Source organism: Macaca mulatta, chromosome 14 (assembly GCF_049350105.2).
Source record: "Macaca mulatta isolate MMU2019108-1 chromosome 14, T2T-MMU8v2.0, whole genome shotgun sequence".
NCBI lineage: Eukaryota > Metazoa > Chordata > Mammalia > Primates > Cercopithecidae > Macaca > Macaca mulatta.
The window spans coordinates 90,659,369-90,683,536 of record NC_133419.1 but is presented as its reverse complement, the minus strand read 5'-3'; the positions used below and the strand labels follow the sequence as shown (position 1 = coordinate 90,683,536).

Sequence of the window (24,168 nt, the reverse complement as noted above, 5' to 3'; positions counted from 1 at the left end):
ATCCAAGTTTATTCTATGCCAATCTGGAAAAATCTTGAAAAATCAATTCTGATCGATTTCACTTTTCCACCTAAATAAAACAGTGGATGACAGGGCTTTTGGGATTTGGGGACCAGGATATATAGGGACCGACCACAGCTACGCACGCATCACCTCTAAGGTTCCACACGCAAGAAGCAGCACAAGGAGCATGTGCAGACATCTTCCGGGTCCCCATGCTACCCCAGCTCTACTGGGGCCTTCATCCTTGCACTGCAGCTGTTGTCTTATGTAGCCACCTCCAGGTCCACTTAGTCATTTTTCAGACATTGAAGGAAACTTATTTTAAAATTATTTTGAAGCCGTAACTTTTGAAAGACAATTGTCGCGGAGACTTTTATTAAAAATAATTTTTTTTGAAAGCATTAATGATTTAACCAACCTGCAGATTCCGAAGAGCAAAATCCAAGATTATTGTGGATCCATGCCAATGATCCTTATGACAAAAGGAAAATACAGCAGCAGCTATGTGGTTTTATACACTCTAATCGTAGTAGCTTCTGCCTATTTCTTTAAGGAATCTTTAAATTTTATTTAGGTCAGACAAGATTCACAAACCCTTCCTTGTGCAAAGAATGGCTGCAAAAGAAAGATGGGAAAATCCTTTCTTGTGGTTAATAACCAAAATTTATTAATGTTTTGAGTCCTATTTTCCCAGTTTGGAAACTGAAAATTGAGTAAACAATATAGGTGCAAATAATTTTGATAAATCAGAGGTTTACTACAACCTTGATTTTTCTGAGACTATTAAAGTCAAAAATTCATAAATTTAAAAGAAAAACTTAAAGTATCAGAGCTATAAACAGAAATACGAAGACAGACTATTCCTCAAAGCACTTTGTTTTCTTTCTTATTTGTAAAGATATGTTTATGTAAATAAGGCCAGAAGCAGAGGCTCATGCCTGTAATCCCAGCACTTTGGGAGGCCAAGGCAGGCAGATCACCTGAGGTCAGGAGTTTGAGACCTGTCTGGCCAACATGGTGAAATCCCGTCTCTACTAAAAATACAAAAATGCATTGGCAGTACACGCCTGCAATCCCAGCTGCTCAGGAGCCTGAGGCAGAAGAATTGCTTGAAACCAGTAGGTGGAAGTTGCAGTGAGCAGAGATCGTGCCACTGCACTTCAGATTGGGCGACAGACACCCACTAATAGGAAAATTTGAGAAAAGTGATTATATACACATAGACAAACAATTATATGTTTACCAAGCAATTTGTAATGTAATGTGTATCTAATGTTTAGAATATAAGATCAATATTCCCATAATCATGTCTGATGTACCATCCTCCACATTTGAAAATAGGTAATTCCCAAGTTTCAATGACAAGCTGTTGTCATAAGTGAGCTTTTGTTACTAAAATCTAAAATTGGACAGAATTAATATGTGATATTATCTAATATTCTGACAGTGTAAAGTAGGTACCATCAGCTACCATTTGATATGTTTGTATACATTTCATGGAGAATGTTATTGGGAAAATGCATTAAAATCCTTACACATAAGTTTGCCTCTGGCCCAGCAATTCTAGTACTAGGAAAGGGTTCTAAAATCTTCACTGGACAGCAGCAGGCAAATATCAATTCTAGCCTCAAGTATTTCTGTCTATGCTTCAAATAATACATATGCCACATGCAGCAGATAAAAAACCTTGTTTCCTGTTTCTTTGTTTCACAATGATTGAATCATGTAACTTCAGGATTTTAATACATTGTATTTCTTAGTGTTTTGGCAGGTGACCTGCATTGAGAGCCCTCAGCTCTTCTCTCCGTCTTCCTTCCTGTGGCTCTACTACTTTCTGCTCTCAGCATCCCAAACATCAGTCAGCAAAGCTACGTGACTTGTGCTTCTAACAAAAAGAAGAAAGAAGAAATCAAGAGAGAGGAGGAAGAGCAGGAGTGGAGGAATTTTTTGAAAACTTATGAATTTACTGCAATGCTGCAGTTTGAAGTTTACAGAATAGTACAAAAGATATAAATGTAAATAAACATATTTACAATTATAAAATCTTGGATTTAGCACCAGCATCTACAGGTTACTCCTTAAGTCAAATATAGGAAATGTCTCATGACAGTAGAAATTAGCATAAGTGAAACAATTAATAAAAATAAATTCAGGATTATGAATACTTATATTCAGCTATTTATTCCTTATACCTGTCATATTCTACTTGGAGGTGGTGGGACATAAACACTGTGTGTCCCCTTCTGATATACAGAATAACAGGATTTAGCTTAAACTGATATTTTCATAATTTTATCAACAGACTTCAATCATATTTTTTAATACATGCACTATAAAACTATATAATCCAGGATAAATATCCATTGTCCACAATGTGGGGAACAGAAGAGTTTCAGTTTTTGGATATTTTTGGATTGTGGAATATTTGCCTATACATAATAAGATAAGATTTTTGTGTTTGACCCAGGTCTAAACACAAAATTCATTTATGTTTCATATACATGTACGCAGATAGGCTGACAATAATTTTAGACAATATTTTAAATAATTATGTTCATAAAACAACATTTGTGTGCACATATCATTTTATTACCTTTTATGAGTGTACTTGCTTGGGGAAATCTAGGTGGACACAGAAAGGTACCTTGCAGCTTAAGTCTGTAATCCCAACGATTAGGGAAGCTGAGGTCGGAGGTTTGCTGGAACACACGAGGTTGAGGCTGCAGTTATTCGGGATACCATCACTGCCCTCCACATTGGGCAATAGAGTGAGACTCTGTGACAAAATAATAATAAGAAGAACAAAAATGTAAAACGACTCACTAATATATGCAATGTTTATTATGTTGTAAATATTTTGGATATATTCAGTTAAAGTATATTATTAAAATTAATTTCAGTTGTTTCTAATTGTTTTATAATATCTCCAGAAAAATTTATTCCCTTCCTCTCCTTTATAGTTCCCTTGCAAATCCATGAACCAATGATGAAAATATGTCTACTTGAATAATATTCAAGATACCTAAAACATTTGAAATATAATTAAGATAATGCTAAGAAGGAAATGTATATCATTAAATCCATCTGTCATTAACAAGGAAAGGTCTATTCCAAACAACCAGACAAATACTAGGAACTTCATGCAAAGAAAACAAAGAAAAATTGAAAAAATAATTGCAGAAAATTAGTTAAAAAGCATAAAATAGATAAAATCAATAAAGTCAAAAGCAGGCTCTTTAAATAGGAAAAATAAATTGATAAATTTCCAGCAAGACTCATTTAATAACAGAAAAAGGGAGTTCAAATCATGAGTTAACAGGCAGAAATGCAGGTCATCCACACATTAAATAGTCAATAAGATTTTAAGAACAACTTTATATCTACACATTTGACAATTTCAATGAAATGAGAAAATTCTTGAAAAACCAACTGACAAAACCTAACAAAAGAAAGCATAGAAAATTGAAATATATGATTTGGATTATAAAAGTTTGCCCTATTATTGAAAAAAACCTCACAAAGAAAACTCCAGTGATACCTTTCAGTGAAATCTTGAAAACATTTAAGAAAGAAATAGCACACTTAGACAACCCTTCTAGAGAACAGAAAAAAAAGTTATACTTCTCAATTCATGATGTTGTTCTTTTATTATTATTATTATTTCTTTTTGTAGACAGCTTTTCTCTCTGTTTCCCAGGCTGAAGTTCAGAGGCAGGATCATAGCTCACAGCAGTCTCAAACTCCTAGTCTTAAGTGCTCCTCCTCTCTTGGCCTCCCAATGTGCTGGGATGACACTTTGCCCAGCCCAAGCGTATAACTTTAATACCCAATCTTGATACACATGTAGTATGAGAAATGAAAATTGCCATACAGACTTTAACATAAACATAGGGACCAAAATTCATAAAAGTTATTAACTAATCAAATCTTGTGACAGACAAGGGCATAATACATCATGTGCAAGTAGAGCTTATTCTAGGACAGTAGAGTAATTTAACATCAGAATGTGGAATAAATGTGAATCACCACAGGAACAGGACAAAATACATGTTATTGTTCCTGTAGATAGAGAAGGGAAACATTTGATATAATTAAATGGTCATTTATGATTTTAAAGATATTATTAAAAAGCTGAAATAGATGGAAACTTTCACAATCTAATAAGAACATAAAAAGTTAGAACCAATTCAATATTTAATGGAGAATTGAAAGCTTCTACCCAAGAATGGAAATGAGATGTGAATTCTGCTGTCACTGCTTGTTTTCAACACCTTTCAAGATGTCCTCTTCAATGCAACCAGACAAGGAAAAGAAACAAATAATGTGAGGGTTGGATAGAAATAAATCTATGATAATTGCATGATTAGCATAACATGATGTGACATTAAAAGTTACCTGAACTCTATAAACTACTAGACATATTATTGAAATGAGAAAGAGATTTAATCTTTCATGCTTCTTAGACAACAATTAAAAGTGAGAATAAAGTTAAAATGTATTTAAATATTATACGAAGAATCAATACATAGAAATAAAGCTAATGGGAGATGCACAAGTCTGTGCATAAAAACCATAAAACACTATTAAAAGAAATGTTTAAAATATAAGTAAATGAAGAGATATCCTATGTTTGTGGATTTGAAGGTAAGATTTGAAGCTATCCTGTGCTTCTGGATTTGAATGCCAATTCAACAAATAAGAAAATGAGTTTTTGTTTTGTTTTGCTTGTTTTTTTTTGCATGTGTATGAACATTCAGAAGTTGATTTTAAATGTATATATGTGGTTTGGGCTCTGAAAGCATTTTTTAGCTGTGGAGTGCAAGGGTCAGACCACAACACTACAGAGGAGTTAGTACTCTGTTATCAGACTCATCACCTCTATTCATATCTGAATGGCACAGATAAAAATTGTCATCATTCTGTCGGGGATGACATTGTGCAAGACAGGTGATACATTCCAGTAGAAACAGAGCATAAATATCTGTCTAGAAAAGCCCTTGATAACTTTGCATTGTTGCAAGTAGGCCATCTGAGCTCACTCAGAATATAGTGGACTTCTATTGTGCAGTAGACTCATATTCACAGGAAGTCACAAGCTTATGCATTACTCGTCACAGACCACATGAAACTCTTTCAAGATTTAAAATGTAGTGAGCTCCTTTTCAATTCTCCAAGAACATGGAAAACGTAAAGGAATCACCATTTTCTACCAAGTCAACAGGATCTTTCCTGCCCAGCCACTTCCCCACTTCATCTTCTTCCCTTTGGGTTTCTTGAGCACCACTTAAGGAGTCTCACTTGAAAACTGGATGATATTAAAGGGTATCCCTAGTAAGACAGTTAGCAGTACCTGCATCTCAGGCATGTTAGGAAACACACTATGCTCTGAAGATAGCTACGTTACAATGTACTTTCAAATGCACTTTTGAAATTCAATTCTGAAGGACCTCATGGCTGCTGCATTCAGATACTTGCCGTCCAGTGTGTTGACAATGTCAGGTGGAAAACTGACTTTCAAATCTTCTAACAAAAAGTTGCTCATAAAAGCACGTGACCTGGTGAGCCTGATTTGGGCTGTTTACCCTAAGGCAGTGTTCATATCTATTTCTAGATGTTCAAGTAGCCCTTATAGCAATTTTGGTGAAAAGACTCAGCAACTGTATTCCACCAGCCACAATGTGAATCTGGACTTCACCATTGTTTGGTAGTAGGAAACTTACTCTGCACCACTCAGAATTTTGAGACGCCAAAATCTGAAGGGTGCTTGACACCAGCCTGACACATGCAAAATCCATGTAGCCATCTAGATGGGTGGGTCACTGTTTATGTCCTGGCTTTCTGAGATCCTCCATATGTGTCAGGCCTTGTGATATGAGATGAATGAAGTGCATATTTTTGTAATCTGGTTGATGCAAGCTGATCTTTCACGAGCATCTCTAGGTCTAATAGATCATTACTGTTCTTCTGAAAATAGGATTTGGTACATCTGTATTTTGTTTTCAAATTACCTGCTATTTGTGCTGTTAGAATTTACTTTGCCTAATACAAGATATTTTTTAACATCAAATTTTGTATTTATGTTTACAAGAGGTTTGTATCAAACTAAATCCATATGCTTGGGTGAATTTACCTAGGTCTAGCAAATGTTCTAGAATTAGCACATGGCAGAAGGATACACGCATACTTCTATTTGGTCAGATTAGTGGTGCCATAACAGAAATGGAAGCCTTTTTAATCAATCTTTCAAGGGTTTTTTTCCTATGGTTTGGGATGGGAAGCATTGTGTTCATATATGTGTATTTAGATGAAGTATCTAATGTAAAGTATTTTCATTATGGTATAATAGTCCAAAAACATTTTATTTTTGCATAAATCAACCATTAAAAATAGTCATAAAATAGCGAATGGAAGAAAACAATTTTATACAAGTAATTACACCAATGATTGTATATTAAATTCTTTGAAACACTGCTAAACGCTAGGTGCATTTTTTATGAGAGAGTTCCAAAGATGGGTTGTTTATTTCATTTAAAATTTTATGGTTGTACATATTCAGATAAATAATGGCTGGATGGTTATTTAGCAATGATATATTTTAAAAGGGGAGTGAGACTTTACTGGCTTCTCATAGTTTCTAGATACAGAACTCCTGCTTTCCATGTTCTGAAACCTGAACCTGCCCCTGCAGCCTCATTTCCCATCAGACTGCTGTCATTCTTGTTACTTTAGCTTCAGTGGCCCTGAGCTCAACTACATTGGGCTTCTTCCACCCAGGAAGCTTTTGCATCTGCACTGTCACTGCAAGGAAACTTTTTCTCTATCTCACTTTGCCAAGTTAATGTATTCCTATCCCTCAGATCTCAGTTCTGTCATATCCTCATGAAAGCCCTGTGTGATCTAACATTCAGCACCTCTCTCCCATTACAGACCCTCAGAGCATGTATTGCTCTTTCATTGAGCTTATACTCTAATTCTAATTATATATGTACTTGTGTGATTCTTCCATTATGATACATTTCATTCACTAATCTGGGTATTCTAGTAGGACTGAAAGTGTTTATTATTGTTCACTGTAATTTGTTTCCTATTTCTGCTCTACTGTCATCAGTAAACATTTTTTGAAGAAAGAATGACAAATCTAGAATGGCTGCATGCAGTGCCTCATGCCTATAATCCCAGCACTTTGGGAGGCCGAGGAGGGTGGATCACGAGGTCAGGAGTTCAATACCAACCTGGCCAAGATGGCGAAACCCCGTTTCTCCTAAAAAATACAAAAAAATTAGCCAGGCGTGGTGGCGGGTGCCTGCAATCCCAGCTATTCAGGAGGCTGAGGCAGATAATTGCTTGAACCAAAGAAGCGGAAGTTGCAGTGAGTCAAGGTCATGCCATTGTACTCCAGCTGGCATGACAGAGTGAGATTCTGTGTCAAAATAATAATAATAATAATAATAAATAGTGGGAAACCATATCTGAAATTTCAGAGTTTAAAAATGGAGCAGTAAAGCAAACTTTTAAAATTGTGAGGGAATTGTTTGTGGAATAAAACATTACTTAATGAAATAATTATTTCAGATGTAATGTCTCTGAGCAAGGTATGTCAGGCCAAGGTTCTTACATTTCACTCCAGAGTCATCTAGATTCTCTTGGGCTGTAAGCCCCCATTGTCTATACTTTATAATTGCAGTCAGCCAATGTTACACCCTTCTGTGTCACCTAATCTTCCATTTCCACTTCTCTCTCCAGAAAGTAGCTAATCTCATGAAGTGGTTGTGGTCTTAGGTGAGTCTAATCATTTAAAAATCAAACTTGTCTTCCAAGATGGCCCAATAGGAACAGCTCCAATCTACAGCTCCCAGCATGAGCAACGCAGAAGACAGGTGATTTCTGCATTTCTGAATGAGGTACCAGGTTCATCTCACTGGGGCTTGTCAGACAGTGGGTGCAGTACAGTGGGTTCAGCCCACCAAGTGTGAACCTAAGCACGGCGAGGCATCGCCTCACCTGGAAAGTGCAAGGGGTCAGGGAATTCCCTTTCCTAGCCAAGGGAAACTGTGGCAGACAGGATAATTGGGTCACTCCCACCCTAATACTGTGCTTTTCCAATGGTCTTAGCAAATGGCTCACCAGGAGATTATATCCCGTGCCTGGCTCAGAGGCTGCCACACCACAGAGCCTGGCTCATTCCTAGCACAGCAGTCTGAGATGGAACTGCAAGGCAGCAGTGAGGCTGGGGGAGGGGCGCCTGCCATTACTGAGGCTTGAGTAGGTAAACAATGCAGCTGGGACCCTCCAACTGGAACTGGGTGGAGCCCACCGCAGCTCAAGAAGGCCTGCTTGCCTTTGTAGACCCCACCTCTGGGGGCTGGGCATAGCCGAACAAAAGGCAGCAGAAACCTCTGCAGACTTGAATGTCCCTGTCTGACAGCTTTGAAGAGAGTAGTGGTTCTCCCAGCATGTAGTTTGTGATCTGAGAAGGGACAGACTGCCTCCTCAAGTGGGTTCCTGACCCCCTAGTAGCCTAACTGGGAGGGACCCCCCAGAAGGGGCAGATTGACACCTCAATGGTCAGGTACCCCTCTGAAACGAAGCTTCCATAGGAATGATCAGGCAGCAACATTTGCTGTTCAGCAATATTCGCTGTTCTGCAGCCTCCACTGCTGATACCCAGGCAAACAGGGTCTGGAGTGGATCTCCAACAAACTCCAACAGACCTGCAGCTGAGGGTCCTGACTGTTAGAATGAAAACTAACAGAAAGGACATCCATATCAAAACCCCATCTATATGTCATCATCATCAAAGACCAAAGGTAGATCAATCCACAAAGATGGGCAAAAAACAGAGCAGAAAAGCTGAAAATTTAAAAAATCAGAGCACCTCTCACCCTCCAAAAGAACACAGCTCCTCGCCAGCAAAGGCACAAAGCTGAATGGAGAATGACTTTGACGAGTTGAGAGAAGAAGTCTTCAGACAATCAAACTTCTCCGAGCTAAAGGAGAAATTTCGAATCCATCGCAAAGAAGCTAAAAACCTTGAAAAAAGATTAGATAAATGGCTAACTAGAATAATCAGTGTAGAGAAGCCCTTAAATGACCTGATGGAGCTGAAAACCATGGCACAAGAACTACGTGATGAATGCACAAGCTTCAGTAGCCGATTCGATCAACTTGAAGAAAGGGCATCAGTGATTGAAGATCAAATGAATGAAATGAAGTGAGAAGAGAAGTTTAGAGAAAAAAGAATAAAAAGAAACGAACAAAGCCTCCCAGAAATATGGGACTATGTGAAAAAACCAGATCTACGTCTGATTGGTGATGAAAGTGATGGGGAGAAGGAACCAAGCTGGAAAACACTCTGCAGAATATTATCCCGGAGAACTTCCCCAACCTAGCAAACCAGGCCAACATTCAAATTGGCTTGGCCAATTTGATGGCCAATTTGAAGGCCAACATTCAAATACAGAGAATGCCACGAACAAGAAATGGGGAAAGGATTCCCTATTTAATAAATGGTGCGGGGAAAACTGGCTAGCCATATGTAGAAAGCTGAAACTGGATCCCTTCCTTAAACCTTATACAAAAATTAAATCAAGATGGATTAAAGACTTAAATGTTAGACCTAAAACCCTGAAAACCGTAGAAGAACACCTAGGCAGTAGCATTCAGGACATAGGCATTGGCAAGTATTTCATGTCTAAAACATCAAAAGTAATGGCAACAAAAGCCAAAATTGACAAATGGGTTCTAACTAAACTAAACTAAAGTGCTTCTGCACATCAAAAGAAACATATCATCAGAGTGAACAGGCACCCTACAGAATGGGAGAACATTTTTGCAATCTGCTCATCTGACAAAGGGCTAATTTCCAGAATCTACAAAGAACACAAACAAATTTGCAAGAAAAAAACAAACAACCCCATCAAAAAGTGGGCAAAGGAGATGAACGGAAACTTCTCAAAAGACGACATTTATGCAACAAACAGACACATGAAAAAATGCTCATCATCACTGGCCATCAGAGAAATGCAAATCAAAACCACAATGAGATACCATCTCACACCCGTTAGAATGGTGATCATTAAAAGTAAAAAAACAGCAGGTGCTGGAGAGGATGTGGAGAAATAGGAACATTTTTACACTGTTGGTGAGACTGTAAACTAGTTCAACCATTGTGGAAGACAGTGTGGCGATTCCTCAAGGATCTAGAACTAGAAATACCATTTGACACAGCCATCCCATTACTGGGGATATACCCAGAGGATTATAAATCATGCTGCTATAAGGACACATGCACACGTATGTTTATTGTGGCACTAGTCACAACAGCAAAGACTTGGAACCAACCCAAATGTCCATCAATGATAGATTGAATCAAGAAAATGTGGCACATAAACACCATGGAATATTATGCAGCCATAAAAAAGGATGAGTTCCTGTCCTTTGTAGGGACATGGAGGAAGCTGGGAACCATCATTCTCAGCAAACTATCACAAGGACAAAAAACCAAACACCACATGTACTCTCTCATAGGTGGGAATTTAACAATGAGATCACTTGGACACAGAAGGGGAACATCACACACTGGGGCCTGTCGTGGGGTGGGGGGAGCGGGGAGGGATAGCATTAGGAGATATACCTAATGTAAATGACGAGTTAATGGGTGCAGCACACCAACAAGGCACATGTATACATATGTAACAAACCTTTATGTTGTGCACATGTACCCTAGAACTTAAAGTAAAATTAAAAAAAAAAAATCAAACTTTCCAGAGAAGACATCTCCAGAGAAGACACACTGAATATGCAGCTGCTAGGCTTCAGGCACCCAAGAATTACTGCTTACCTGGATATCTGCAAATCCTCCAGATATGAGACTATTCATAGCAGATTCTAGTGTGTATCACAGTTACAATAAAGCACTTCCTCCTCACTTACTCTAATAAAAATACTTTAAACTTACTTCCCAGGGCACTTTTGTCTATACAAACACATAGCTATCCCAGCTTTCTCAGTTATTTAAAATAACATCAATATTTAAAATATCTATAATTCGAGCATTTATAATATGTTGGTTTGTGTTACATCAAGTAATTATGGTTTGTTTTATTATTGAGACAGACTGTCATTCTGTCACAGGCTGGACCGCACGGCACCACCATGGCTCACTGCAGCCTGGATCTTCTGGACTCGAACCATCCTGCTGCATCAGCCCCCTGAGTAGCTGGGAATATAGCATGTGCCGTTATGCCAGGCTGATTTCTAAAAGAAAGTTTAGTAGACACGAGGTCTCACTATGTTGCCTACACTGGTCTGGAACTCCTGGCCACAAGCCATTCTTTTTTTTTTTTTTTTTTTTTTTTGAGACGGAGTTTCGTTTCGCTTTGTCGCCCAGGCTGGAGTGCAGTGGCCGGATCTCAGCTCACTGAAAGCTCCGCCTCCCGGGTTTACGCCATTCTCCTGCCTCAGCCTCCCTAGTAGCTGGGACTACAGGAGCCCGTCACCTCGCCCGGCTAGTTTTTTTTTTTGTATTTTTTTTAGTAGAGATGGGGTTTCACCGTGTTAGCCAGGATGGTCTCGATCTCCTGACCTCGTGATCCGCCCGTCTCGGCCTCCCAAAGTGCTGGGATTACAGGCTTAAGCCACCGCGCCCGGCACCATTCTTACACCTTAGTCTCCCCATGTGCTGGGATTAGAGGTGTGGGCCACCATGCCTGGGCTCCTTTTGTATTCTACTATCTTATGCATTATTTGACATTTTGGGTCTTAAGAGTTCTAATTCCATAGTGTTCATGTAATTATGGAACCCACAAAGAGCTTACAATTGCCAATATATTATATACATGGAAGAGTCCTTTCTTAACTTCAATTTTATTATTTAAATTGGCATATATATATTAACTTGTTTCTGAGATTCATCAATTTTGTTGCATTCAGTGTTACAGGATTATTTTGCACCAATAATAATAAATACACCAAATTTATTTAGCTATTCTACTGTTGAAGAATATTTTGGCTCTAACTTGGAGCTACTATAAAAATTCATGCAGTGAACGATATTGTGTATGCTGAAGTACATGTAGGCAATCAGTTGACTATATTTTAGAATTAGAATATCTAGCCCATAAGAAATGCTAATAGTCAGTTTCCCAAAAAGAATTTCCATTTACGTCTCCCCAGTCATGAATAAATTTCATTTATTCTGCATCTTTGACTACACACAATATTATGTGACTTCAAATTTTGGTATTTTTTTTATGGGGGCCTGTGTTACAACTGGTGGATTAATTCTTAATTTTGTAAGACTAATGAAAGTGAGCACTTTTTTATATTTGGCTAGTTATTTATGTATCCAGTTCTGTAATGGGTCTGTTCAGATATTTTACCCCATCTTCTATTGAGTTCACTGTCTTTTATTTATTACATTTTAAGTATTCATCATGCATATGTATTATATTTTATTTTATGTATGTTGGGGTGAATATCTTTCTCCACTACTAGTTTGCGTAATGTTTTTTGAAACACAGAAGTCATCATTATCAATATAAATGAATGAATTGTTTTAATTATTAATTTGTGCCCTGGTTAAGAAATCCTTATGAGAATATTGTATCAGATTCCCCTTCCTTTCAGGACTTGAATCTATCTGGAAATGAGTGTGTATGCTTTGAGGTAGGGGTCAATATTTAGTCACATTTTTCCAATATTTAATTAATCCAGCATTGGTCTGATCACCTTGGGTATTTCAATGTAGAAGAGCACACTAATAATGAAGGATTATTTACATCTGTAGTGAGAATTGCAAAATGAAGCCGAACATAGAAGGTCAAATAATAGTATCTCAAAGGATAGATTAATACAATGAATCATGATGGATAAGTGTAATATAGTCAGATAAAAAGGAAGAAAAACATATCCCAGTTATCATTCAGACTTCACTCCAAGTTTCTTTGCATGAAGCACAAGATCCTGACTGTCTTCCATTGATTTCTACTTCATTCAGACATGTTTGTCATCTATTATTTCACTCAGTGACAGTCAGAAATAAAGAAAAAAAAAAAGAGAATATACTGTATGCCATGGTCATGAATAATGATTTTTCAAAAATTAGTTAATAAAGAACCAATACATATACTTTTAGTGTTCTCAGCATATTTAATAGTAACACAATAAATGAGTTTTGATAACATTAGAAGGTAGTTCAAGACATAAAATAGAGCCTATTTGTCGTGTATGTTAAGGCACAAGGAAGAGGATTTCGTGGAATAAAGGGATTCCCACAGCATGTGAACACGTTCCAGATTTGTCTCTGATCAGAAGTGAATACAGCAAAAGATAGGTCTGAGAGGAGGTGAGAAAGAGCAATTGGGGATGGTGTATATTAGGGAGCTTTGATTAACATCAACAAAGCTCACAGTCTTAGCCTCATAATCCAGGAATAATCCTACTTGGCTGGTAGGTCTTGGGATATATTGCAGCATAAGTGGGGAGGTGGTAAAGAGACGGCATTGAATGTCATTCTTAACACACCCAAGAAGAAAGAGTCCCTCCTCTCCATCTATCTTCTCATTCTGATTCTTCTCTTTCCAATATGTATTACAGACACCAAAAGCCCAGTTCCAAGAGTCCCCCACATGGAACTCCCAGTAATATTTGCCGGAGGTGAAAGTCTGAGCACCCCATGCAAGAAAACTTCTAGGTGTTGCAGTGATATAGGGCACATCTTGATGGTCACATTCAATACACATGCTTCTCAAAATTTCATATCGAAAGATATGACTGTTGGCCTCTTCATGATGCAGAGTAATATGCACTGCAAAAAATAAAAAAAGAAAAAACATGCATAGACACGTGTAAATTAGAAAAAAATAATTGTTCTATCAAGAAGTTACTTTACCAGGAAATGTAAAGTCAGAAAGACAGTTTTGCTTGTAACTTCCAGTAAAGTATAGAGATGATTAATATTATATACAGGACAAACCAAACCCTAACCACAGATATGAAATTTTTTTGAAAACTTCTATATTGAGAGCCAAATGTGAGACCAACTTCTTTCAATCCAATTTTCAAAGTAAAATGTACACATTATATGCCCTAAATGCTGTACTGTTATCAAGATTTTTATTTAGAAATGTTCCTTATTCTTAAAAGCTAATGCTATCACTTTGGAAAGAATGTGAAGATTTTCACTTACTCAAGAACTGCTCTAGATATCTGGATAAAAATGTATATGTGCATGTTATAAGTGATAATTTAAAGCAGATTTCTGCAAAATCTTTGACCAGTCTCTCTGTGGTCCTCCATGCTAGCTCTGGACTGAAGCTGGATTTTAGAATTAACGTGTAGCTCCTCATATTGCAATTAAATTGAACTTATTTTCATTTGTAATTTTACTTGTATTCACAAAATGATTTCCTCCTTTTATTTTTACCCATTAATTCAAATGTTTGCAATATATGAATATATACCCATTTAAAAAATACAAAACCCCCAAGAATCTCCAGTAAACTATATTCCCCCAAAGAACAGTCTTAGCAGTTCCAACAAATACACTAAAGAAATGTACAACTTTTTATTTAACATTAAATAATTCACCTGCATTCTGAGTATTATTTCTTTTGCTCCTTTTTGAAATTTGCTACCCTACACCTTTTTCCCATTACATAACTCAATACATATTATGCCAGAGAGTATTGCTTTTCACTATCTTTCAAACTTAATGCTATAAATGTGACTATAAATAGACACAGACACCAAAGGGGTGCATGGTTATATTGTTCACTTATGTCTTAAAAGAAGTAAAATATTTGGTAAGGGATGAAATATTACCTATGTGATCCTAACAATAATAATATTTAGATAAAGTGGGAGTGCTGCCTGTGGGTGGAGACTTACCTCGGAATTGGTTGAGCCTGTCCATCAGTCCAGCGATGGGCCCTGAGCTTAGCTCTAGATTCAGAGGCTGGGGCTTATGCAGCAGCACGGACTCACTCCTGCAAGGAAAAACCTGCAGTTACAACATCTACAACCATAAAATAAATAAGAATCACTATTTGTATGTAAAAGACATTTCATGAGAATCCTTTGAATCTACACATTTGGTAATTCAAAAATTATTACTTCCTTTTTTGAAATTAATTCTTATTTAGAGTTCCTAAATTTTAAAGCACGATGGAAGAGTCTAAGTCAGAATTCAATCTGATCCTTCTTTTTTCGCCCCAAATGTGTAAGTTGCCCTCAGCCTTATGGCCTTAATAATATTTAGAATTGAAATTCCGAGTTCCACTTCTTGGCAGACTCCCCGGACATCTTTGAAACAGCAGGGTTCTGGGGAGACTGCTGCATCCACTGCTTCCTTTTCAACATAAAGGCTGTGAAACTTGTTCTAGGCAGGGAGATCTGCCTTTTAGCAAAGAGCTTCCCTAGAGACTTACACACTTCTAACACTCCACAGTTTTTTTCAATCTATTTTTCAGAACTCTTAACTGATTTGTATATATGTATAAAAAACAACACATCAACACATTTTCACTGCTAAAATACTTCCCCCTCTTCTCTCCTGCTTCCTCTGGTGACTTTCTTACCATCCACGAAACAAAACTCTATCTTTCACCTATGCAGGATTTTAAGCAATAAAACAAAATCAGGAATAAAAATGTTTGTTTTAGTTCACTCTTCTTGTATTCATTTATTTACTCTTTGGCCTTGTCTTTTAAGTTGTGGGAACAAAAGTAGCTGCAAAAAAAAGTAATATCAATATCTTAATTATTTATGCCATGACCTTACTAGAGCCTTCTTTGATATTTGTGGAATCTGAAAGAACATATGCTATAATGTAGGTACATCCTCACCTGCGTAATATGTCTCCAAAACCCTGTAAAAAAAATAAGAAAGATTCAGTGCATTTCACAAGATGCATCTTTCACTAACTTCAATGTGAGATTTGTATTCAGATTTGTATTTGTATTCAGTTTCTGAAGATAGCATTCTCCTACCATATGCTTCTGGAAAGCATTTTCTGTTTTTTCTGTAATGAAAAACCCAGTCAGTTGTATTGTCATTAATTCACGTCCTGGGAAAGTCTGAGTCTTGAAGACATTCTATAAATAAGTGAAGGGAGAAGAGGCCCAGAGGGTCCATGCTCTGTGGTAACCTCGAAAAACCTACTCAGTCATCTTTAGCTGAGCCAGTTACCCAAATGAGTGGAATGTGTTTTTGGAAACATATCATGGAAATAAAGGTAGGGAGATGGATTTCAGCCTTGAGGAAAATACTTATATATGTGAATATTCAAAAACCTGAACCACATTGTGGGTTCGTACCTGAAGTAGCTCCACATCTGGTTTATGACACATTTCCTTCAGCTCCTCATATATTCCTCTTAAAATCTCCCTCCTATGAGCCATTTTGGCTTTACTTAAATGAAGTTGATGAAAAATATCTTTCCCCTTCTTTTTCAGCATCTCCAAATTATGTTTTTCTTCTTCATGGTGAAGTGCAGGCATCTTCTGATACTCAGCTCTAACTGCTTCTAGCCTTAAATTCACATAATCCTGCAATGATAATGGGTTAATCAAAAGAGAAATGTATTTATCTATCTCCTATGAAATCTCAGTGATTCCTTTTGTCTCTCGAACATCCAAGAGTTTAAACCTGAGTCTTGCCAGTTCTTAGAATCCACAAAATTTTGCTCCTTTCCTTTCTTTCTGCATAAAGATCAACATAGATGTATCTGCCCAATTACATTAAATTTATTCAAGATAATGTGTTTTCTAAGATAGTTGGAAATAAACACACATACACACACACAATTTGAATTTTGCTATTCCAGCCCATATTATGGAAAAGTAAGAACAGTTCATGCTTAAGAGTTGGAGTATACAGCTATTGTTACTAGAAAGGAAATAATTATTTTCTGTCTCATTGACACTTGCAAGTTGCTTAAACTCAGTCTATGTGAAATGACCTTAGACTAGCATGTCCAGCTACATGCATTTCACCCAGCGAAACCTATCCTAATAAGGTTGCGTTTATGATTTGGCCATTTTTGTCTCTCTGAATTAATTTCCTTCCATTCTTTCTCTAACTCATCCCAATCTGAAACATAGACTTCTCTGTGGTTCCTCAGGCCTCCAAATATACACAGACTCCAAATTACTGCATATGCTCTTCTCTCCAACTAGGATTATATAGATACACACAAACACACACACACATACATACATATACATATATACACACTCATGGTCCACATATATATCCCTACACACATCTCTGTTCCCTCTCCTCTTCAAAACTTTGTTTCAATTTGAATTTTTCAGTGAGGCATTTTTCTGACCACCCTTTTTAAAATTCAGACACTCATCTCCAGTTTCTGGCCTGTATTGTCCTTTTCTACTTCCCTGTTTGATTATTCTCCAACAAAAAACCTACAACGCTCAAGTACATCATGCATTGCATATATTTGCATATTGACCATTTGACTCTCTTATTTGGATTGTATGATCTGTGAGTACAAAAGTACTTCTTTTCTTCTTTGCTAGTATATTTTCTAATTTAATATTCAACATAGACTACGTTCTCATGAAATCCTTTTCAACAAACTAATATTAGCTATCATACCCTCAAAGTATATATCCACAAAGAGAAAATTATTTATAATATTTTTCTGAAGTCCTCAGAGTTCTCCGTATATTTAGATACTGGTTCCCTCAAGACACAAATCTGTGTTTCTCACCACTTTTCTCATCATATGTTATGTATTATTCAATATTAATTAGTTGAGATTCCTAATTTCATGGTTTCCCTAGATTTCCCCTGTCACTTTCTGCCTAAAATTTTCCATACAATTCCACATACTACTTGTTCACCAGCATTCAGATTAATGCTGACCCAGCCTCAGAAGGTTCACTTGAGCTTTCTATGACTGCCAAATAAATCTTGTGCCCAGCATTTATCCAACCAGCACCTATAGAATGCTGTGAGATGTATCTCGGTTTCTTGTATCTCTTGGTGTATAGCTACAGGTTTGTAAGGAAACAAACCAGCATGCTTTGGGTGACATCAGTGGTTTTCTTAGAAATCCTACCTAATAAGCATACTGTTCTATATAAGAAATGAGGCCACTTTTTCTCAACGTTTTCTTTTTTCTTTTCTTTTTTTTTTTTCTGAATCCCAGAAACAATACAGTTTGCTATCAAGTTCCTATTTTGAGAGTCACCCATTTGCCCACCATAAGCTCCTGGAGAAGGGAGAGTAGTAAAGGACTAACCTTCCAGTATTTGGTTCTGGTGGTTTCCATGTTCAGGTTTCTGTGATTTTCACAAGCTTCTTCCCATAAAGACTGCATTTTCTTTAAAAGCTTCTCCTGCAAAAGAGCCATAAACTGAAGCACCAGTGCAGACTGTGACACAGGGAGGGGGCTCAGAATAAGAGACAAATAAGCTCCTAGTAGTAAATGGCATTTCCTTCGTTTCCCTTCATGTTTGTCAAAGCCCAGAGGTTTGAAGCTAAGAAAGCCCAAACAGAGCTGCTTAAAGGGAGGAGGAGTTGGCTTGATCCAATCTCCAAGAAAATAGACCCACAGGAATTTCATGTGTCCTTTATAGAAGTAGATGTTCAGAGGCATCACTTACCCGGTGTTCCTCAGCAGCCCACTCAATGGGACAGTGTTTATGATCCCGGTGCTTCTGAGAGCTGGAGCACAGCAAACAGAGCAGGCTCCTGTCCACTTCACAGAACATCTTCTTTGTCTCCCTGTGAATGCCACACATTTGCTCCTCAGAGCTCAGGAATTGCCAGAGACTGGCTTTTCTGGCAAGGGAAGCCATCTTCTTCAAATGAATGTTGGTTTCAAGGTTTCTCTGCCTTGTTGACTTTCTGCATTCAGAGCACTGAACAAGAAGTGGGATATCTTGCCAGTTGAGGTAGAAACAGGGCCTGCAAAAGCTGTGCCCACAGTCTATGGTGACTGGGTCTATGAAGTAGTTCATGCAGATGGGGCAGGTGAGCTCCCTCTGGAAGACTTGCAAGATTCCAGAACTCATGTTTCTGGGGAAGAAAGAGAAACGTGTCATTTTGGGGCCTGGGTTGATGAAAGGCTTCTAAACATGTGGAGATATGTGATAGCTCTAGTTTCTTCTCTTGTCAATGTTCATTAAAATACCACAAACTCTTTCTTCTGTTACAAACTTAAAAATTCACACACAGAGGGATTCTCCCAGCTTTAGAGTAGATATTACTAACTAGATGACTCACAGTCGCTTCTGCTCCTAGTTCCTGTCTGTAACATAATACTAATCTATTCAATTACCAATTTTCTGAATGTGGATCTGGAAATTGGGTTTTGATTCTAAGTGGTCAGAATAAATCGTAGTTTTCCCTATTCTTCTTTCAAATAACTGATGAATGACTATGAAAGAGTGGGAAAAAACTACCTGGGCCCAAGAATATGAGAAGATAGCCAGAGTGTTCTGTGACATATTTTTAGAGAGGGACGCAAAAGCCGGGCAGTAAACCACTATGGCACAAGTTTACCTAGGTAACAAGTCTGTATGTCCTGCACAGTTATCCCAGGACTTAAAATTAAATTAAATTACATTAAAAACAAAAACCCAAATCAAAACAAAATAAAAAAAAAAATCCAACCAACCAACCAAATAAAGGAAAAGACTACAATTAAACCAATCAAGGTTTACTAGTAGAGGAAAGAAACATTATTAAAGATATCTGGTCTTTTTCTTTTCCTGCGGATTAAATTAACTTCCCCTAGGGCTGCAGAAACTCTGAACTAACATATAGGAGCTTTTTGTTAGACTCAGAGAGGTGTAATTATATTTCCATGGTGTGATGGTGAATTTTAGGTATCAGTCTGACTGGATTAACCAATACCTATAGAACAGGTGAAGCACTGTTTCTGGGTGAGTCTGTGAAGGTGTTTCTAGAGGAGAGAGACATGTGAGTTGGTGAGTTGAGTGGGAACCTCATCCCTCAATGTGTGTAGGCACCATCTAATAGGCTGGTAGCTCAGATATAAAGAAAAAAGCGGAGAAAAGGCAATTTCCTCCGTCTCTCTCCTGAAACTGGTCCTGAGGCTTTCAGACTTGAGCTTAGCCAGTATACCAGTATCCTCAGGACGCCAGCTTAAAGACAGCCTATATTGGAACTCCCAGACTCCATAATCAAGCAAATTAATTTTCCTGATGAATTCTACCCCATGTAGAATCATGTATAGCTTGTGCACGATGTATGTTCTGAGAAATGTGTCAGGTGATTTTAGTTTTTTTTTTTTTTTTGACAGTGTTTCCCTCTGTCACACAGGCTGAAGTTCAGTGCCATGATGTCGGCTCATTGCAACCTCCACCTCCAGGGTCAAAGTGATTCTCCTGCCTCAAGTTCCCGAGCACCTGGGATTACAGGAACGTGATACTAGGCCTGACTAATTTTTGTAATTTTTTAGTAGAGACGGGGTTTTGCCATCTTGGCCAGGCTGCACTTGAACTCTTGGTCTCAAGTGATCTGTCTGCCTTGGCCTTCCAAAGTGCTGGAATTACAGGCATGAGCCACAGTGCCCAGCCAGGCGGTTTTATTGTTTTAATATGATAGAATATACTACACAAACCTAGACGCTATAGCCTACTACACACCTATGGTATACACTATAGCTTATAGTTCCTACAATAGGCTACAAACCTGTACAGTATGTTCTGTATTGCATACGGTAGGCAATTGTAACACAATGATAACTATTTGTGTATCCAAACATATTTAAATACAGAAAAAGTACAGTAAACATATTGGTATTATAATCTTATGGGACCGCCATATGTGGTTTGTGGTTGACTCAAATGGCCTATTAATATATCTGCACACATATATATAAACATCCTATGGTTCTGTCTGGAGAACCCTGACTAGTATAAAAACTATAATCTTTGTTTTGGCAATTTTAAGTCCTTTACGCTGCTTTGTTTGATATCACTTCTGAATTTAAGTGAAAGAAATGAAAAATCTTAGAATTGCAAATATTTTCCAGAGCTCATCTAAGACATTTTAAGAAATTTTTCACAGTTTGATAAGATTAAGACTCAAGTGAGATGACAATCACAATCACATATCAAATTAGGTCTCATAAATTTATTTGGTCGGAAAATTGTGTTTTGATTTCTAAAGTAGGATATTTTGGGGAGCTTTCTCATTGTCTTGGTTTCACTATTTTGCATCGCTCATCATTACCTTACTAATTAAAAGTCATGTCTAAAACCTGAATGTTATGAAAGCAGATAACTTACATCATTCATTAGTGTATTCTCAATTGAATTCAACAATATTAATACACTTATTACAAACATATACAAACACCTATGTGTACATATATGTATCAATTACATATATTCATTATGCATACATATCTGTTGCAGTAAACATTAGTTAAAGTTTTTCAAAACTATATTAGACAATCATAGAAAACACAAAATAACAATTAATATCCTCACAATTGATAAAATCTATGGTAACAACAGGAGTTACAAATGGTATCATTGTGTAGATTTAAGAAAATGAGATATTTTAACACTCATTTATTATTGTGTAAAGGAAAGATGATATAATTTTATCAATATGTTTCACTCACCCTGGAGTTCTTTTAATGGTTCCCACAACGATTCTTCCAAAAATAATTTTGTTAAGTACTCCTCCAGGTCAGAAGCTCATTCACCGCAGTACTGAGTTTCAGAGGTCACCAAAATGCAGTTCTAAGTGCTGTCCTTCTCCTTCGGAGAAAACTGAACTTGTCTCTTCTGCCTCCTTTTATAAGAATCTGTGAAGACCACACCCACCTCTTTAAGGGTATTTAGAGCATTCCGAAAGGTGGAGACAAAGATGATTAGGTTTATGCAGCATTTAGAACACACCTTTGCAGCTCTGATTAAATTATTGTCACACTTTTATTCTGAAAACCAGTGCCTGAATGAATCATATGTAACATAAATCCTGTCAGAGTAGACCTAGGCTAGAAATAAATTAAGATGCATTTTATACTGTTTATTGGGTTTCTTCCATGATATAGGCATTCCTCTAACTGCACATTTACTTATTCTAGAGAAAGGGTCTCCTTCTGGAGTGCAGTGGCATAATCGCAGCTCCCTGCAGCCTTGAATTCCAAGTAATCCTTCTGCTTCAGCCTCCCAAGTAGCTAAGACTTTAGGCTGACACTATATAACCTGGCTAATTTTTTTTTTTTTTTTTTGAAATTTTTGGTAAAGTCAGTGTATGACTCTGTAGCACAGGCTGTTCTCCAACTGCGGGTTTCAAGTGGTCCTCCAGTCACAGCCTTCCGAAGTGCTAGGAGTACAGGTATAAACCACCTCATCCAGCTTAAATACTGCTTTAGTACATTTATAGGATATTTCCAGAGAAGTCCAACAGAAGATAAAACTTTCCTTTTTGTTTTCTGTTTTCTACGACTCTAAAAGAAATCACTGATTAACCAAATAAACCCACTAACTTGGGGTCTCTCATTGAATTTACAAAACTTCGCCAGTGTCACGGGTGAAAGATGAGTTATTATTTTAACGCTTTTCTCTACATAGTGCATGATGTCCTGCAATGACTATGAGTGCACCACAGGAATTATTTTGGGGATTATAAATAACTTTTAGGATATAGGCAAATTCACAAATACAGAATCCAAAAGATAGGCATGAACTATATTTTTCTTTCTGTACCAAATCTTTTTGTAGTTATATGAAAATTATTTTTTTTTTAAAGAAAGATTTCGGAAGTGACTACTCAAATACCTTCTGACAGAGGAATTCTTTGTCAATGGTCCAGAAGATTTATGGTCAAGACTATCAAAACTGTGAAGACAAATCTATCAGACCCATGACTGCCAAGGTTCAAAGACAAAAGCAGAAGCCATAAGATATGTGTATAGTTAGGGAGATTCACATATGAATTAAGTGCAAGGAATTGGCTTACAAACAGTGGGGGCTGTTTAAGCAAATGTGAGATCCTTGGTACAGTCCGTCAGGAAAAGAAATCCCCGCTGCCTTGATCCCAGTGGTCATGAATCAAAGCTTTGGTTTAAAGTCAATAGGGGGCAATTGGAAGATTAGAGTCCCATTTGCTGTTTAAAATGTTTTTCAAGAGATGCCCATGTCTTTCTTTAAAGGACTTTCACAGATGAAGTCAGGCTTGCTTGGGCACACTTCCTAGTCACAGGATTAGGACCTTTGCTTGCATCTGCGAAATGCCTTCCCAGCAGTTTCCTAAGTAAGTGTTTTGTTGAAGAATAAGAAGGTATGTCTATGCCACAAAATGGCTACTGCCCTCATTTCCATCTTTGTACGTGCATGTACTCAAGTTGACCCATCATAAAATCATCCAGAGTTTATATTTCATTAAATGCAAGAAATTGAACAGCAGATTTTCTTGTTCTATTGTGAGCTTACTGTCCAAGACCACCAACTGACTGACCACCCTCTATATCCATTCTGTACCTCAATAAATCTAAGTAACTAATCGACGTGTCCACACAGAAGTAAGATCTGCGCTGGTTGTGTGTGGGGGCCCTGTTGGCTCAGTCCTGGACTCCCGAGTGGGAAACTTGTGAAACCCTCAGGTTATGGACTGGATCCTGCCGACATTCTCTGCTGAGATTCTGGAGCTCCGTGGCGGGGCCCTGGTTCTCCATTACAAGGTCTGATGACGCTGTTTATCAGGAAGGAATTGGGGCAAGGAGAGAAGGGAAGGGAGGGTAGCTTCTGCTTTTATTTCAACCACTTTTTGCACCACATCATTCACTTATTCATTCAAACACTCAGCTTTAGGCAGGTGAAGCCTAGAGCACTGCAAATTAGGAGGTTTCCATTACAGACCTATCTCTGTCTACTGTGGCATTATTAAGGAAACAACCTGTTTTCCTACTTGAGTCTCAGACCATGAAACAAACACAAGAAAGTAATTCCCTTTAGATTGGCATTTTGTAGGTTCCAAAAGTCCTAACCAATCCAGAAGAGAGAGTAGAGATGGGTATAGGCAGGAACAATCCATGATGTAAATAATGGACACTCCAGCGAATTTGGAATACTTCTTCATTTTCCAGTGCTTCTCCTTTTAATAAAAAAGATAGTTTTTTGTACATAAGACTGTTTTCATTCTGGCATCTGAAAC

At 37.5% G+C, this 24,168-nt stretch overlaps 1 protein-coding gene across 1 annotated transcript; it reads right to left on the bottom strand.

Moving 5' to 3' along the window:
* Positions 1 to 12,831: 12,831 nt before the first annotated feature.
* On the bottom strand, positions 12,832 to 23,111 carry LOC693283 (putative tripartite motif-containing protein 49B). Its single transcript, XM_001081987.5, has 9 exons — positions 22,979 to 23,111; positions 22,722 to 22,726; positions 21,629 to 21,814; positions 18,633 to 19,047; positions 18,269 to 18,364; positions 16,320 to 16,550; positions 15,849 to 15,871; positions 14,893 to 14,990; positions 12,832 to 13,810 (listed from the first exon to the last, which is right to left on the bottom strand). Exons 4-9 carry the CDS (start codon positions 19,041 to 19,043, stop codon positions 13,311 to 13,313), a joined length of 1,359 nt encoding a protein of 452 aa, XP_001081987.3. The 5' UTR covers positions 19,044 to 19,047; positions 21,629 to 21,814; positions 22,722 to 22,726; positions 22,979 to 23,111; the 3' UTR covers positions 12,832 to 13,310.
* Between the last annotated feature and the right edge of the window lie 1,057 nt (positions 23,112 to 24,168).